At 42.1% G+C, this 17,996-nt stretch overlaps 1 protein-coding gene across 1 annotated transcript; it reads left to right on the top strand.

The window, feature by feature from the left end:
• The first annotated feature begins 8,188 nt into the window (after nucleotides 1–8,188).
• Nucleotides 8,189–17,724, top strand: LOC139171886 (C-signal-like). Its single transcript, XM_070760379.1, has 6 exons — nucleotides 8,189–8,395; nucleotides 10,190–10,241; nucleotides 10,867–11,054; nucleotides 12,157–12,315; nucleotides 15,331–15,438; nucleotides 17,534–17,724. Exons 1-6 carry the CDS (start codon nucleotides 8,240–8,242, stop codon nucleotides 17,648–17,650), a joined length of 780 nt encoding a protein of 259 aa, XP_070616480.1. The 5' UTR covers nucleotides 8,189–8,239; the 3' UTR covers nucleotides 17,651–17,724.
• The last annotated feature ends 272 nt before the right edge of the window (nucleotides 17,725–17,996 follow it).

Genomic DNA, 17,996 nt, shown 5'->3' with positions numbered 1-17,996 from the left:
ATGTATGCTTAGAGAAATTAGCATAAGGTTGCTTTACGGGCTAGTGTTGAAAGAGGAAGAGGGAGCCAAATGCATCTCTCCCTCTCTCTCTGATCTCACTCTCTGCTAATTTGTCTGTGTAACTATACTACATTAACATAGAAACATAGAAGACTGACGGCAAAAAAAGACCTCATGGTCCATCTAGTCTGCCCTTATACTATTTCCTGTATTTTATCTTACGATGGATATATGTTTTATCCCAGGCATGTTTAAATTCAGTTACTGTGGATTTACCAACCACGTCTGCTGGAAGTTTGTTCCAAGCATCTACTATTCTTTCAGTAAAATAATATTTTCTCACGTTGCTTTTGATCTTTCCCCCAACTAACTTCAGATTGTGTCCCCTTGTTCTTGTGTTCACTTTCCTGTTAAAAACACTTCCCTCCTGAACCTTATTTAACCCTTTAACATATTTAAATGTTTCTATCATATCCCCCCTTTTCCTTCTGTCCTCCAGACTCTACAGATGGAGTTCATGAAGTCTTTCCTGATAGGTTTTATGCTTAAGACCTTCCACCATTCTTGTAGCCCGTCTTTGGGCCCATTCAATTTTATCCATATCTTTTTGTAGGTGAGGTCTCCAGAACTGAACACAGGATTCCAAATGTGGTCTCACCAGCGCTCTATATAAGGGGATCACAATCTCCCTCTTCCTGCTTGTTATACCTCTAGCTATGCAGCCAAGCATCCTACTTGCTTTTCCTACTGCCCGACCACACTGCTACATTGTAGACCATAAAGTACATTGTAGACTTGCTTTGTGTTAAATGCTGGCAGGGCCGCCGATAGGGCAGTACTACCGGTAGTGGCGTCAGGGGCCCGGCCATGAGGGGGGCCGGGCGATTGAAGAAGGCCAGTACCGGCCGCGCAGGCAACGTGAGATCTTAGCACAGCACTTTCGCACCCGCCGTGGCTCCTCCCCGCTCCGCCCCTGCTGAGCGCGGCACTTTCAAAGTGCATGGCAGTTATGCCTCTCCAAAGCTATTGCCGTATGCTAAATAATAATTAATAAATGAATTAAAATACAGTGGGTTATCCCTAAACTCTCATGAAGTTGCTGGCATCATGCTTAAATATGTATGGAGAACAAAAAGCACCTGCCATTACTACCTTTTACTTTGCAAGAGTATCATTTGTTATATGTTGTGTTGTCAAGTGAATATTTGTATATGTTTACAGTTCACTGTGCTTTCCTTTATGATGTCATATTTGCACTATAGTAATAAACATACTTGACCAAAAGATTTAACAAAATGACTCATATTATTAACCTGTCAATCAAGTGTACCTTTTTGTAGTGGCAGGGTTTAATTTTTTTTTGGTGAAAGGTAAATTTAATACATAATTGATATGTCGCAAAATAAAGTAGTTTTAAAATGGCGGGGAGGGGGGGGGCAGACACTTAGGCTGTATGGGGCCCCAAAATTCCTGATGGCGGCCCTGCATGCTGGCCTATGTTTTGTTTATGTAAGTAATACTTATGGTATCATATTTGTATGGGGAAGAATTTATTGTAGAGTTGTTGTGTGTATAGAACTGTGTTTTGTTTGTGTTATTTTTATGTTCGGTTTTTAATGTAAATACATTTTTAAAAACTATTAAACAAAAAGAACTATGTGTTCTGATCTTGGTTTGTATATGATTGATTGATATATATGTGTGTGTATGTCTTCGATTGTTTTACTGACTACTCTATTGAATACAGTGTTCCCTCGATTTTCGCGGGGGTTGCGTTCCGAGACTGCCCGCAAAAGTCGAATTTCTGCGAAGTAGAGATGCGGAAGTAAATACACAATTTTTGGCTATGAACAGTATCACAAGCCTTCCCTTAACACTTTAAACCCCTAAATTGCAATTTCCCATTCTCTTAGAAACCATTTAGATTATTACTCACCATGTTTATTTATTAAAGTTTATATTAAAAAATATTTATTAAAATTTGGCGATGACACATGACGTCATCAGGCAGGAAAAACCGTGGTATAGGGAAAAAACCCGCGAAGTATTTTTTAATTAATATTTTTGAAAAACCGTGGTATAGTTCGAACCCGCAAAAATCGAGGGAACACTGTATATGTAAATAATATTTATACTCAAATTGCATCAGCCTGGGTTATTGGCTGGATGGCTGCCGCTACCACATCTACTCTGTATAAGTTTGTTTTAGGAATATTACAAATAATTCCTTAGCATTCTAACACGATCTTCTGAGGAGCTTTATTTATATACCAGCTGTATATAAATAAAGTAAATAAATGCACATGCGCGGAAGTAAGATCTCATGAAGGGATGCTCATGCACGCGAGAATATTTGGGGGGAAAGAGGGCACGTGCCACGGCCCAGCAAAGATAGTATCGGAACTGACACACACAAATTACGCAATTGGCATGCCGCTACCAGAACGGCAGAGTGGATCGTACCGGTAGGAACCTGCCCTGACACACACACACACTGAAAAGAAAGTTGAGAAGCCAAACAATAAAAGAAAGAAAAAGAAGAAAGCTAAGTAAAGAAACAAAAGCCAGAAAAGGTAACTCAACTTCCAGCCTTATTTGCAACAAACTCAATTGTCCTTCTAATCTCTTCTATATTGCAAAATTCCTTCTGCCCCTTACTCAGTTCTTTCTCAAAACTTAACATTTCACTTTTTTTCCCGTTTATAGGGTGGAAAGAGGCAATAAAGTTTCTAGACTTTTATAAAAGTACTCAGTCTTTGGTCACTGTCCAAATTTCTGCCAGTTCTGGCATTCCCACAATCTATTCTTCCATGGTCGGTGTTTCAGTATTTTTCCATCCTTGTCAGTGGTGGGTTTCATTTATCTTTGCTACTGGTTTGGGAACGGGAGCATGCACGCAATTCTTCTGTGGATGCGCAGAATCTTCTGCGCATGCACAGAATATCCGTGAAGATATCTGTGTGGGTGGGCGGAGCCTATCACCACCGCTGCTACTGGTTCGCCCAAACCGGGGCAAACTGATAGAAGCCCACCATCGATTGTTGTGTAACTCATTTGGCAAATCTATCTATGTATATTATTATTATTATTATTATTATTATTATTATTATTATTTATTAGATTTGTATGCTGCCCCTCTCCGTAGACTCAGGACGGCTCACAACAGTGATAAAAACAATACATGGTAAGAAATCTAATAATTAAAATCTAGAATAACAGTTTTACATTAAAAAGTCTAAAAAGAAAAAAAAAACCAATAGATAAAATACATACACACAGTCATATCATGCACAAAATTACATAGGCAAGGGAGGGATGTCTCAGTTCCCCCATGCCTGATGACAGAGGTCGGTTTTAAGGAGTTTACGAAAGGCAAGGAGGGTGGGGGCAGTCCTAATCTCTGGGGGGAGTTGATTCCAGAGGGTCGGAGCCTCCACAGAGAAGGCTCTTCCCCTGGGTCCCGCCAGACGACATTGTTTAGTCGACAGGACCTGGAGAAGACCAACTCTGTGGGACCTAACTGGCTGCTGGGATTCGTGCGGCAGAAGGCAGTCTTGCAGATATCCTGGTCCGGTGCCATGAAGGGTTTTATAGGTCATAACCAACACTTTGAATTGTGACCAGAAACTGATCGGCAACCAATGCAGACTGCGGAGTGTTGGAGTAACATGGGCATATTTAGGAAAACCCATGATAGCTCTCGCAGCTGCATTCTGCACAATCTGAAGGTTCCGAACACTTTTCAAAGGTAGCCCCATGTAGAGAGCATTACAGTAGTTGTACCTCGAGGTGATGAGGGCATGAGTGACTGTGAGCAGTGACTCCTGGTCCAGATAGGGCCGCAACTGGTGCACCAGGCAAACCTGGGCAAACACCCCCCTCGCCACAGCTGAAAGATGTTTCTCTAATGTGAGCTGTGGATCGAGGAGGATGCCCAAGTTGCGGACCCTCTCTTAGGGGGTCAATAATTTCCCCCCAGAGTAATGGACAGACAGATGGGATTGTCCTTGGGAGGCAAAACCCACAGCCACTCCGTCTTATCCGGGTTGAGTTTGAGTCTGTTGACACCCATCCAGGCCCAACACCAGCACATCACTTCCACTGCTTCATTGACTGGACATGGGGTGGAGATGTAAAGCTGGGTATCATATACTTGTACCTGAAGTGGTAAAGGCCACATAAGCAATTAGCTGCCATTCCTTCCTTGATCAGGTGAGGGGGAAGCTGCTGCCTAGTGGAAAACAGGGTGAGAGAAGACATACTAGGTGGTTTTTCCCCTCTGTTCTACTTTGAAGGCTGACAGGTTGTAAGGTAATCCAGTTCCTTGTTGGCACTTCTCAGTGGAAGAGGATTAGGCTACAAAAAGAGTGGATGAATAACAACTTCTAAGTTCAGACAGACTTTAACGTGAAGAATGGCAAGTAAGGTGAGACATGCTTATTCACCCTTTTTCCAGGAATGAATTCAGCAATAGGAGGACTGTCCTATGTAGTCAGCAATGTGCAACAGCTACCAAAAAAGCCAACACAGTTCAAGGCTGCATTAACAGAGGGATAGAATCAGGATCACGTGAAATGTTAACACCATTTTATAAGGCCTTGGTAAGGCCACACTTGGAATGCTGCATTCAATTTTGGTCGCCACAGTGCAAAAAGGATGTTGAGACTCTAGAAAAAGTGCAGAGAAGAGCAACAAAGATTATTAGGGGACTAGAGCAGGGGTAGGGAACGTTGGCTCTTCTATGACATGAGGACTTCAACTCCCAGAAGTCCTGAGCTAGCATGATTGGCTCAGGAATTCTGGGAGTTGAAGTCCATAAGTCATAGAAGAGCCAACGTTCCCTACCCCTGGACTAGAGGCTAAAACATATGAAGAACGGTTTCAAGAACTGGGCATGGTTAATTTCATGAAAAGCAGGACATGGTAGCAGTGTTCCAATATCGCAGGGGTTGCTACAAAGAAGGAGTCAACCTATTTTCCAAAGCACCTGAGGGTAGAACAAGAAGCAATGGGTGGAAGTTGAACAACTTAGAACTAAGGAGAAATTTCCGGACAGTTAAAACAATTAATCAATGGAACAGCTTGCCGCCAGAAGTTGTGAATGCTCCAACACTGGAAGTTTTTACGAAGATATTGGATAGCGTAAGCAGGGGGTTGGACTAGAAGACCTCCAAGGTCCCTTCCAACTCTGTTGTTATTATTGTTATTATTAATATTATATTACAGCTGGGATGCAAGTAAATCATAGGCAAACTTTGTAGAACAGTAAAGTCTTTTATAAAAGTATTTATTGCTTTGACCCTGTCCAAATAGAACCGGCAATTCTGCCATTTTCACAATCCATTCTTCCATTGTGTGTTATTTCAAAATTTTTCCATCATTGGGCATATCATAATGATATGAGTCCCAGTGACTGGCTAGTTCCCAAAGAGTCGGCCTTCTCCAGGTCCCGTCAACCAGACAATGTTGCTTGGCAGAGCCTAGAGGAAGAGCCTCCTCTGTGGGGGCCCCGGCCCTCTGGAATCAGCTCCCCCCCAAGATTCACGCTGTCCTCACCCTCCTTGCCTTCCGCAAGAGTCTGAAGACTCATCTATGCCGCCAGGCTTGGGGCAATTAGATCTCAGCCCCCTGGCCGACAAATGTTTGTATGGCTGTCATCTGAATGATTGATTTTTAACTTAACTGAGAATTTTAGATTGTTTGCTTGTTTTAATTAACTGGATTTAGCTATTGCATTTTGTTGTTCTTTTTATATGTTGTGAGCTGCCCCGAGTCCTCGGAGAGGGACGGCATATAAATCAAATAAGTAAGTAAGTAAGTAAGTAAGTGTTGTGGTTAGCTCTGGCCCAGCTCCTGCCCCAAGGAATGTGCAGGTGGATGTGGGGGAAACATCCACATGCCGTAGGCCTGTTTTGCTCCCAGTAGAATCTGCCGACGAAGTCTCCTCTGACCAAGGAAGCGTGAGTGACAGGGAAGAGGGGAGTTTGGCAAACAACCCAGGAGGAGATCAGTCATCTGTATCATCCCTGGATTCTGAACAAGAATTAATGACACATCCACGCATGCGTAGAGTGATGCATAGGAGACAACAACTGAAGGATTATTACAAGAGAAAATGAGGCCACCTGTGGTTGGGTGGGGCTGCTGTGATTAGAGCTACAGGTAAAAGTGCAGCCTGGTGTTTTAGCCTCATGGCAGTTTATCTGATTCATTGTTTCGTCAAGATCGTGGTTTTTGTGCTGTTCAAGATTGTGTGTGGACTCTCTGGACTTTAGAATTGGACTCAATTTCCCAGTTATTGGGTGAGCAATTGGACTGCATTTAACCTGTGCCTTTTGTGTACCATAAAATCCCTCTTACATTTAAAAAGGGAGGCTGTTTCTGTTTTTCTGTTTATAAAAACTTTTGGGTTTTCCTTTTATCGTGTGGTGTGTGTCTTCCTGGACTAATTAGCCTGTAATTACAGGCGGTTGAAACACGCTGGCAGAACAGTAAGTAAGTGAATGAATGAATGAATGAATGAATGAATGAATGAATGAATGAATAATCAATCAATCAATCAATCAATCATTCTTGGTGACTCCATGTCTTTATCTGGACTTGAAGTGGTGAAGGCCATGTCAGCAATGATCTGCCACATCTTTTAAGTAGCAAGTAGCCGTAAGGAACAAAGAACATTTTTTAAATTTGAACTGTGGATGTGGGCCTTTCTGTTCTAAGGGGCCCTGCCACCGCTGCCATCTACACTGGCCTTGAACAAGAAAGGTTGGAGACAGTGGTGATTTAAAGCTAGATGGCTCACCCATCCTTTCCCCACAGATGAATTCAAAGGAAAAAGAGTGTCTATAAAGTACACTGCTCAAAAAAATAAAGGGAACACTTAAACAACACAATATAACTCCGAGTAAATCAAACTTCTGTGAAATCAAACTGTCCACCTAGGAAGCAACACTGATGGACAATCAATTTCACATAGCTGTTGTGCACATTTGACTTTGCACAGAACGAAGTACAGCGGTACCTCCACTTACAAACTTAATTCGTTCCGTGACTAGGTTTTTAAGTAGAAAGGTTTGTAAGAAGAAGCAAATTTTCCCATAGGAATCAATGCAAAAGCAAATAATGTATGTGATTGGGGAAAGCACAGGCCCTATTTCCTTCAAGGAGATTCCTAGAGAGGCCCCATGGAGACTTCTCCCTGCCTTTTCTGGCCCTGTTTCCTCCCAGGAGATTCCTCGAGAGGCTTCTCCCCACCTTTTCCGGCCCTGTTTCCTCCCAGGAGATTCCTAGAGAGGCCCCATGGAGGCTTCTCCCCACCTTTTCTGGCCCTGTTTCCTTCCAGGAGATTCCTAGAGAGGCCCCACAGAGGCTTCTCCCCACCTTTTCCAGTTACAGTTTTCGAGCCTCAGGTTTATAAGTGGAAAATGGTTCTTGAGAAGAGGCAAAAAAAAATCTTGAACACCTGGTTCTTATCTAGAAAAGTTCGTGAGTAGAGGCATTTGTAGGTAGAGGCACCACTGTATTCAATGAGAATATTTCATTCATTCAGCCCAGCCTGTGCTACTCGAGGAGGTAGCCGGGTTGGCGGTAGGGTTCCCCAGACTTATTGTCTTGGAACCAACTCCCCCCAGATATCAGAGTTGCCCCCACCCTCCTTGCCTTTCGTAAGCTCCTTAAAACCCACCTCTGTCGTCAGGCATGGGGGAATTGAGACTTTCCCTCCCCCTAGGCTTATAAAATTTATGCATGGTATGTTAGTATGTATGATTGGTTTTTAAATTGGGGTTTTAAATTAACTTAAACTTAAATATTGGATTTGTTTACATTGTATTATTATTGCTGTGAGCCGCCCTGAGTCTGCGGAGAGGGGCGGCATACAAATCTGATTAATAAATAAATAATAAATAAATTCAGATCTAGAATGTGTATTATTTGAGTGTTCCCTTTATTTATTTACTTTGAGCAGTATATTTTACAGTAGATGCTATTAAATCATGCACACAATTTGCAGGGCAGTCGCTTATCTCCCCGAACGTTCCTTCAGTTATTGTAAGCCCTGCTGTTTCCTCTGATAACTAAACAAGGCTGCTGTGAGTCAGCCAGAGTTACTGGGAGTTGAAAGCAAACAAAGTTAATAATAAATAAACAAATCTTTCTCAGAGGATGGGTGTGGCCTGTTCCCAAGACCAGAGGCGTTTGAAACATAACTCTGAGCAAGTTGCAAGCAGAAGCCAAAGAGATGGCAGAGCTAGTGGATTTCTGCGTTTCCAGCATTCTGGTGTCAGGATCCGACCGGGGGATCGGTCTGGGTCTGGTGAAGAGGTTTCTGCAGCTGCCTTCTCCACCCAAATGGGTCTTTGCTACAACCCTGGACCTGAAGGGAGAAGAAAGCAAGGTAAGAATGAGTTAGCACAAGACGGCTTAGAAATAGCGGTGCAAAAATTGAACCGAGGCTAAATGCCAAGGGTGCATTCTGAGCCCTCCAGGAATATTAATTTGCAACCCACACACACACACACTAATTGTATTCTTCTCCTGCAGCAAAGGAATGCTAAGCAAAGTACACTTTGAGTGCATTCTATTTATGGAAGCAGTAGATAGAATCAGAGAGTTGGAAAGGATCTTGGTGGCACGCGGAGCGATATCGGAGGGCACACAAGACTTTGCCCTGTGTGTCAACTCCACCACACGCAATTTGTAGCCTCGGGAAAGGCCATTTCACCCTCCGGACGATTCAGGGAATAAAAATAAAATTGTTCTGACCCAGCTACCCAAACACGACAAACCTGATGCAGTGAAGGGCTACCAAACCATACTGTGGGTGTGGCTTATGCAGGATGCCCTACATTTTCTTTCAACATCTTTCAGTGCAAATTGGGTACTCTGGGGTGGTGTTCCATTTTCGCTACCCCACTGTGTTCCTCCCCCAGTCCAGGCAGCAGTCCACCCCTACTCTGATGTGAACTCAAAAGATTCCTTTGTTAGGAATGCTGGCAGCCCCTGCAAAAAAAAATCTCTCACAAACTAACAAGCGCAGCCAGCTGCAAGAGGAATAGTTATTTGGCATGTCTATTCAAATCCTTCAACACTGTGAAACATGTTACTAAGTCTGCTAAAACTTCTATTTCTACTATTTTTTTCTCATAATTCCTATCACCCTTTCCCTCCCACTTAGGACTGTATGACTGTAACTTGTTGCTTAAGATTTTTATTAATATTGTTTCTTCGTTGCTCGTTTGACCCCTATGACAATCATTAAGTGTTGTACCAAATGATTCTTGACAAATCTATACAGTGTTCCCTCGATTTTTGCGGGTTCGAACTTCGCGAATAACCTATACCACGGTTTTTCAAAAAATATTAATTAAAAAATGCTTTGTGGGGTTTTTTTTCTATACCATGGTTTTTCCCACCCAATGATGTCATACGTCATCGCCAAACTTTCGTTTGCCATTGCTGATTGGCCGAAATCTTTTTTATCGCAAAAAAATAATTATTGTTAATAAATAGTTATGTTTATAAATATCAGGATCACTAAGTGTCTCATTCAATGGTGAGTACCAGTAATAATGGTGAACAAATGGTTTTTAAGGGAATGGGAAATGGTAATTTAGGGGTTTAAAGTGTTAAGGGAAGGCTTGTGATACTGTTCATAGCCAAAAATGGTGTATTTACTTTCGCATCTCTACTTTGCGGAAATTCGACTTTCGCAGGCGGTCTCGGAACGCATCCCCCGGGAAAATCGAGGGAACACTGTATTGTCTTTTATGTACATTGAGAGCATTTGCACCAAAGACAAATTCCTTGTGTGTCCAATCACACTTGGTCAATAAAGAATTCTATTCTAGTCTAGTCTAGTCTAGTCTAGTCTAGTCTAGTCTAGTCTAGTCTAGTCTAATCTATTCTATTCTGTTCTAGTCTATTCTAGTCTATTCTATATTCTAGTCTATTCTAGTCTATTCCTCTCTGCCCCCTGCCTTTTAGACTGTTTTGCAGGGAGCAATACCTGGATTAAGTGGAATGGACTAAACTACATTAAGACTTAATTAAGTCTCTTAAGTTTTGTTTTATTCAGTCAGAGATGTTGCACATCTCATGAAGTAGAAATCACACACCATTCCTGCTCATATCATTATCTGTTAATGTTAACTCACAGGAAAAAAAAAACTATGATCTCCTTTTTCTCCAGGACCTGAGAGCCTTGGCGTGCAAACATCCGAATCTGGTGGTATTGCAATTGGGTAAGTTTCGAGGACCATGTGAAAATGGAGCAAATTTGAGGGCCACGTCAGTGTTGTCCTTGACCTTGGGGAAAGCAAAGTGGGCATGTCCAGGATGTCACTCATGTCAGGGGAACCCTGTGGTGGGCTGAGAGATCAGCCAGAGGAAATAAGCTCTCACATTCCATTTTTTCCTGCGACGGCCTCCTGCAAACCTCTGCCAGTCAAAATGGGGCTCAGGAGGGTCTCCTGTTACACTGGCAGAAGCACCATGGACCAGTCATTCACTGTTTCCAGGGAGGCCAGATATAAGCACCCCACAGGCCAAATTTGGCCCGTGGGCCTTGAGTTTGCCACCCCTGTCCTAGGGGATGCCGCGATGCGAACTGGTGGCAAAGGTAAGTGAACCCACTCCCGGTTCAGGGCCAAGTGACTAAGTCAACTTGTGGGACCATAAACGTTGTTGCTTTTATGCATGTTTTCTGATGCTCTCCATGACTTCAACTCCTGGGGATGAAGCTACTATTCCAGAAGGTAGTTATAGTTGCAGAAAAAACACACAGATATATGTGGTTTCAGTTAATCCATCCCTTGCAATTCTGAAACTCCATGTTGCTGGTGTTGAAATAAAATCATTTTTCCATAGATGTTACTAATCAGGAAAGCATCCAAGCGGCTCAGAAAGAAGTGGAGAGGCATACTGGAGAAAGCGGGCTGACCATTCTCTACAACAATGCTGGTTATTGGGTCTTCAACAATCTGCAAACAGAAAATGTGAAGGATATGATAGGAGTTTATTCTGTCAATACCATTGGCCCCTTGCTGATGAGTCAGGTTGGTTTATGAACTAAATATATTTCAGGGTAAGTCAGATGGACTGGATAGAATGGTGGTTAGGTAAGGGAAGGTGGCTACAAATAAATGCAATATGTAAATATCTTAACGAAAGGGAGAATAAAGAAGTACTATTGAGGGAGGAGACAGGGTTAGAGAAAATAATAAGAGAAAAAGGTGCGTGTATAAAGGCGCAAGCAACCAATATACATAAATTGCTAGTGCAGTCAGACGGGGACACGATTGAAGGATTGACTAAATGGTGGCAAAATGAGATACAAGTAGAGGTACAAGAGATGGAAAATATAGTAGAAAATATAAGGAAAATTAAAAATACAAGAATCAGGGAAATGAGAAGGAAAATATTACATAAGTGGTATTTTACTCCTGTTCAACTCGCACACTTTCAGCAGAATGTCAGGGGGAATTGTTGGCATGGGTGTCAAGATAAAGGAGTGTTTATGCATATGTTTTGGGAATGCCCGATAGTGCAGGAATTTTGGCAAAAAGTGAAAGAGGATATCAATCGAATGCTAAATATACAATGGACAATCACTAAGGAAATGGCAGGACTAGTTAAAAGCAATGCGATGGGAGAATTTAGAGAAATAAAAAAAGCAGCAATAGAAAGCGCTCAGGCAGTAATAGTTTTGGGTTGGAAGGATGCGACAAAATGGACAATGCAAAATTGGTATAGGTACATGGTGGACCATATTCAATTTGAAATTATGGATAAAAGGATAAATTCGGATAATGAAACTGAGTTGGGACAACTGATGGGACAGTGGGACAAGGTAAGACGATATATGACGAGCAGAATCTGAGACCAAGCTACAAGAAATAAATCGGAATTTATATATTGCTCTTGGGTCAAGTAGACTATACAAGAAAAAACCCCGATTTGGTGGTGGGGAATGTGTGTGTGTCTGGGTGGTAGGCATATTTCACTATGCACTGTTTTATGTTGTGTGTAATATAAATTTGTTAAAAATTAATTTAATTTTTTTTTTAAATGTAAGGCAGATGGATTTATTTAAAGAAAAAAAGATCCCTGCCCTAGACTATGATTGCAACTCATTTTCTCTCTCCTTCTCTCTCCAAGGCATTCCTACCCCTGCTGAAGAAGGCAGCCCAGAGAAGTCCACGTCAAGGGCTGAGCAGCAGCAAGGCGGCCATCATCAATATGTCCAGCATTTCAAGCTCCATTGAACTTATGGCTTGTTGGGATGATGCTCGAGTAATTGGATACCGCTGCGCTAAGGTATCTCTTGAGTTCTCCATATGGATCTGCCTGCAGATGGTGGGACCTCCCTTTTCATGCCTGACCGTATCTTTTATTTTATTTTATTTTTATTTATTTTATTTATTTATTTTGTCCAATACACAATAATGCTGCACGAATCCCAGCGACCAGTTAGGTCCCACAGAGTGGTCCCGTCAACTAAACAATGTCGTTTGGCGGGACCCAGGGGAAGAGCCTTCTCTGTGGCGGCCCCGGCCCTCTGGAACCAACTCCCCCCAGAGATTAGAATTGCCCCCACCCTCCTCGCCTTTCGTAAGCTTCTTAAAACCCACCTCTGCCATCAGGCATGGGGGAATTGAGATTCTTTCCCCCTTAGGCCTTTACAATTTATGCATGGTATGTTTTGTATGTATGTTTGGTTTTATAATAAGGGTTTTTAATTGTTTTACTATTGGATTGTCACGTGTTGTTTTATCACTGTTGTTAGCCGCCCCAAATCCATGGAGAGGGGCGGCATACAAATCTCAATAAATAAATAAATAAAATAATATACAATGAAGCTTAGAGAGATATAGGAGAGAAGATATATGAGATATAGGAGAGACAATAGGACAGGGGACGGAAGGCACACTAGTGCACTTATGCACACCCCTTACTGACCTCTTAGGAATCTGGAGAGGTCAACCATGGATAGTCTAAGGGTAAAGTGTTGGGGGTTAGAGGACGACACTACAGAGTCTGGTAACAAGTTCCATGCTTCAACAACTCGATTACTAAAGTCGTATTTTTTATAGTCAAGTTTGGAGTGCTTAATATTAAGCTTGAATCTGTTGTGTGCTCTTGTGTTGTTGTGGTTGAAGCTGAAGTAGTCTTTGATAGGCAGGACATTGCAGCATATGATCTTGTGGGCAATACTTCGATCATGTTTAAGGCGTCGTAGTTCTAAGCTTTCAAGACCCAGGATTGTAAGTTTAGTTTCGTAGGGTATTCTGTTTCGAGTGGAGGAGTGAAGGGCTCTTCTGGTGAAGTATCTCTGGACATTGTTGAGGGTGTTAATGTCTGGGATGCAATATGGGTTCCAAACAGATGAGCTGTATTCTAGGATGGGTCTGGTAAGCTCTGGTAAGTAGTGTGAGATTTCCAGAGCAGAAGCTACATAGGATTAGCTTAACATCTCTTGAGGCCTTCTTGGCGATGTTGTTGCAGTGGGCTTTGGCACTTAGATCTTTAGTTATTAGTTATTATATTTAGTTATATTTAGTTATTTATTTATTTATCCATGCATGTGTGGTTTTCTGGGATGCATCATTATTTGGTGACTGTGTGGTGACCCAGGTCTGGATCAGCAACGTTGCTTTAGTGCTGATGTCTTTGTTCTTCTACAAATGGCGTTCCCAGGTTTTTGAACTGGGCAGAGTTCTTGGGAGTGGCGGGGAGGAGTGTTCCCTTGAATGGCTGAGCTGTTTCTCACAAGAACTTTGTCTAAATCCAAAGTTTAAACAGACTTATAGGTTATACATTTAAAGAGATTTTTAATTAAACTTTGAGAATTTGTTTTCAAAACTCTAACCTAAGGAGCAAAATTAAGAAGAGGAAAAAATATAACTTGAATGGGTTTTCTTTGCACATTTTGGTTCTACAAAAATCTTTTCCGTTTTTATTTATTTTGTAACTGTGGAAAAAAATCACCAGGAAAGAAGAATGAAACTAGTATTGGTGGGAATTATTGCCTTGGTGAAATACAGATGTACTTTGTATTTGCAAAAAAACTCCATAACTATTTCATGGAATATTCTTTTGACAGGCCAGCCAGGTTAGTAAAAAGACCCTGAAACACATTTTTAAGGGCATGAGATGAAGAATAATTAAAATATACGTTTCTTCACTTTTATGCCCCCAAGGGATGTTTTAGTTCAATTCTGGTGTGCCCGAGAGGGTTTCCTATGAACCGAGGTGGTGCAGTGGGCAGAGTGCGGTACTGCAGGCCACTAAAGCTGACTGCTAGATCTGCAGGTCAGCGGTTTAAATCTCATTGCCGGCTCAAGGTTGATTCAACCTTCCATCCTTCGGAGGTGGGTAAAATGAGGACCCGGATTGTGGGGGCAATAGGCTGGCTCTGTTAAAAAGAAATGCTATTGCTAGCATGTTGTAAGCCGCCCTGAGTCTAAGAAGAAGGGCTGCATTAAAAAAAATCGAGTACATAAAATAAATAAATGAGTAGCTCAGTGGTTAAGATACTGGGCTTGTCAACCTGAAAGCTGGTAGTTCAAGTTCAAGACCAAAGTCATGCAACAGGATGAGCTCTTTTCGTCTCCTTAGCTCCTACCACCCTAGCAGTTTGAAAGCAAGCCAATGCGAGTACATAAATAGGTACCACTTCAGTGGAAAAGTAACAGCACTCTGTGATGTCACGCTAGCCCCGTGACCACGGAAATGTTTTTGCTGGCTCAACGGCCATGCAACATTCCCTAGAGTTGGATACAACTAAAATCCACAGGCTTCTTTACTGTTTAGTTCATACCTTTTTGATCACAATTTATTTTCACCCTTTTTCTTCCTTTTTTTTCTTCAATGCATTTTGTTACCACCTTCTGCCGCACGAATCCCAGTGACCGGTTAGGTCCCACAGAGTTGGCCTTCTCTGGGTCCCGTCGACTAAACAATGTCATTTGGCAGGACCCAGGAGAAGAGCCTTCTCTGTGGCGGCCCCGATCTTCTGGAACCAGCTCCCCCCAGAGATCAGAACTGCACCCACCCTCCTTGCCTTTCGTAAAGTTCTTAAGACCCATCTCTGCCGTCAGGCATGGGGGAACTGAGACATCTCCCCCGGGCCTATACAGTTTATACATGGTATGTTTGTGTGTATGCTTGCTTTTAATAATGGGGGTTTTAGTGTTTTTTAAATTATTAGATTTGTTCTTACATTGTCTTTGTTATTGTTGTGAGCCACCCCGAGTCTACGGAGAGGGGCGGCATACAAATCTAATAAATAATAATAATAATAATAAAGTTCTTTTTTTTTTACCCATTCAGGCTGCTCTAAACATGCTCACCAAATGCCAATCTCTTGACTATTCGACCGATGGGATTATGAGTGTTGCCTTCCATCCTGGCTTAGTCAACACTACTCAGGACTCAATTGTAAGTATTTGATGTGGAGGAAGATATAACATATCCCTATCTATTCAGATATCTCTCAATCCACATAGATAGGACATCTTCAAAAACATATGAAAGTTTTAGTATTCAGATTATTTGGCTTATTAGTGGTTGGTTTGTGCTGGTGTAGAAATAGATATGTCAAATATTTCTTTTAAAACGTTGAATTAGGAATAAAGACAAGGAATGGGAGTTTTAACAGAATAAACTGAACAATGTTGCCTCCCATGAAAGTTAAAATTTCCTTTTAATAGGAAATCTGCTAAATCTCTTTGAATTTCTTCCACTTGGAGCTACTGGTGATTTTCACTACGTACAGAAGAGGATATCAGGTGCTTATATATGAAATGACATTGACTCAGTCGGTCTCATATGTCAGATTCCTTGCAGAGTTACCAAAGCAAACAATAAGAGTTCTTCTTTGCAAGTATTAGAAGTATCTTCAAGTATCTTCGGGACCGCCTCCTGCCGCACGAATCCCAGCGACCGGTTAGGTCCCACAGAGTCGGCTTTCTTTGGGTCCCGTCGACCAAACAATGCCATCTGGCGGGACCCAGGAGAAGAGCCTTCTCTGTGGGGGGCCCGACCCTCTGGAACCAGCTCCCCCCTGAGATTAGGATTGCCCCCACCCTCCCTGCCTTTTGTAAACTCCTTAAGACCCACCTCTGGCGTCAGGCATGGGGGAACTAAAACATCTCCCCCTTGCCCATGTTGTTTTGCCATTTGATTGATTGACTGTGTGCCTGTTTTTTATATATATTGGGATTGTTTTATGAATTTAATAATTTTAAATTGTAATTAGATTGGTGGGCATTGGATTTGTTATTATGTACTGTTTTTTATTATTGTTGTGAGCCACCCCGAGTTTGCGGAGAGGGGCGGCATATAAATCCAATAAATCTAATCTAATCTAGAAGTAATTTTGAAGGAATAGAATATAATAGAATAAGAATAGAGGCGATGGAAGGGATCTTGGAGGTCTTCTAGTCCAACCCTCTGTTCAAACAAATGCTTATCCAATCCCTTCTTAAAAACTTCTAGTGTTGGAGCATTCACAACTTCTGGAGGCAAGTTATTCTACTGATCAACTGCCAGGAAATTTCTCCTTAAGTCTAAGTAATATATATAATATATATTTATAAGATACAGTGGTACCTCTACTTACGAACTTAATTTGTTCCGTGACCAGGTTCTTAAGTATAAAAGTTTGTAAGAAGAAGCAATTTTTCCTATAGCAATCAATGTAAAAGCAAATAATAATAATAATGTTTCCTCCCAGGAGATTCCTAGAGAGGCCCCATGGAGGCTTCTCTCCACCTTTTCTGGCCCTGTTTCCTCCCAGGAGATTCCTAGAGAGGCCCCATAGAGGCGTCTCCCCGCCTTTTCCATCCCTGTTTCCTCCCAGGAGATTCCTAGACAGGCCCCACAGAGGCTTCTCCCCACCTTTTCCAGCAAAGTAATATATACATGATGGTAGTGTTCCAGTATCTCAAGGGTTGCAACAAAACAGAAGGAGTCACACTATATCTCCAAGGCACCTGATGGTAGAACAAGAAGCAATGGGTGGAAACTAAACAAGAAGAAAAGTAACGTAGAACTAAGGAGAGATTTCTTGTCAGTCAGAACAGTTAATCAGTGGGACTGCTTGCCCCAGAAGTTGTGAATGCTCCAATACTGGAAGTTTTAAAGAAGATGTTGGATAACCATCTGTCTGAAACAGTGTAGGGTTTCCTGCCTAAGCAGGGGGTTGGACTAGAAGACCTCCAAGGTCCCTTCCAACTCTGTTATTATTATTAATATACTTGCAAAGGATGCTTATCTGTGGTTAACTGAATTCAACTAACCCAAATTAAGGGGTTTTTATGATGCTTTGTGTCAACACTCATTACAGGGGCTGTGCTCATGTCCCTTTATAAGCCAAAATGCCATGGGCCCGTTTAAAGGCAAATCCGTCTCCGTTAGTGTTGAACATCTATGATTAAGAGGTCCAAATGCTTTCTCCTGATCTGCTTAGGTGAGGGTTCTGGGCATGGCAGGATTGATTCCCTAAATCTCACGAGATCTTTTTTTGTGGCAGCCGGGAACAATCAGCGTGGAAGAGAGCACCCAAGGCATCATGACTGTGTTGGCCAAACTCTGCGAAAAGGACAACGGGACCTTTGTGGATTATTTGGGCCACCGAATTCCCTGGTGATCCATCGGTTTCACCTTAACATCACTGAACAAGAGCAGGAGATCCTCTAATAAACCACTGGATGTCATAAAAAACTCAGTTTTCTGCTTCTTTCAGATTTAAAAAAAAAAATTAATTGAACAATATTAGGAGGCAGGGGTGGGTTTTAATTTACCCTGCTGCCGGGTTGCTTCTTCCTGGGCCACATAGTAGCAAAAAAATCTGACATGCAAAGCCTTCTCTGTGGGCATGCAAGCCATTGTCCAGTTCAGTTCAGCTCCTCCATTTATGCAGGGGTGGGCTGCTGCCCGGATTGGGGGGGGAACGCAGTAGCAAAAATTTATTTATTATTTATTTATTTATTTAT

This window comes from Erythrolamprus reginae, chromosome 9 (assembly GCF_031021105.1).
Source record: "Erythrolamprus reginae isolate rEryReg1 chromosome 9, rEryReg1.hap1, whole genome shotgun sequence".
Classification (NCBI taxonomy): domain Eukaryota; kingdom Metazoa; phylum Chordata; class Lepidosauria; order Squamata; family Dipsadidae; genus Erythrolamprus; species Erythrolamprus reginae.
Note: the sequence above shows the minus strand (reverse complement) of the source record. Positions and strands in the feature narration are given on the sequence as shown.

Bases quoted from the DNA above. Each gene is read 5' to 3' on its own strand.
- LOC139171886 (XM_070760379.1), top strand. From the start codon at position 8,240: ATGGCAGAGCTAGTGGATTTCTGCGTTTCCAGCATTCTGGTGTCAGGA. The intron at 10,242-10,866 runs GTAAGTTTCGAG...ATTTTTCCATAG, and splicing joins TCTGGTGGTATTGCAATTGG to ATGTTACTAATCAGGAAAGC. The intron at 15,439-17,533 runs GTAAGTATTTGA...TTTTTGTGGCAG, and splicing joins ACACTACTCAGGACTCAATT to CCGGGAACAATCAGCGTGGA.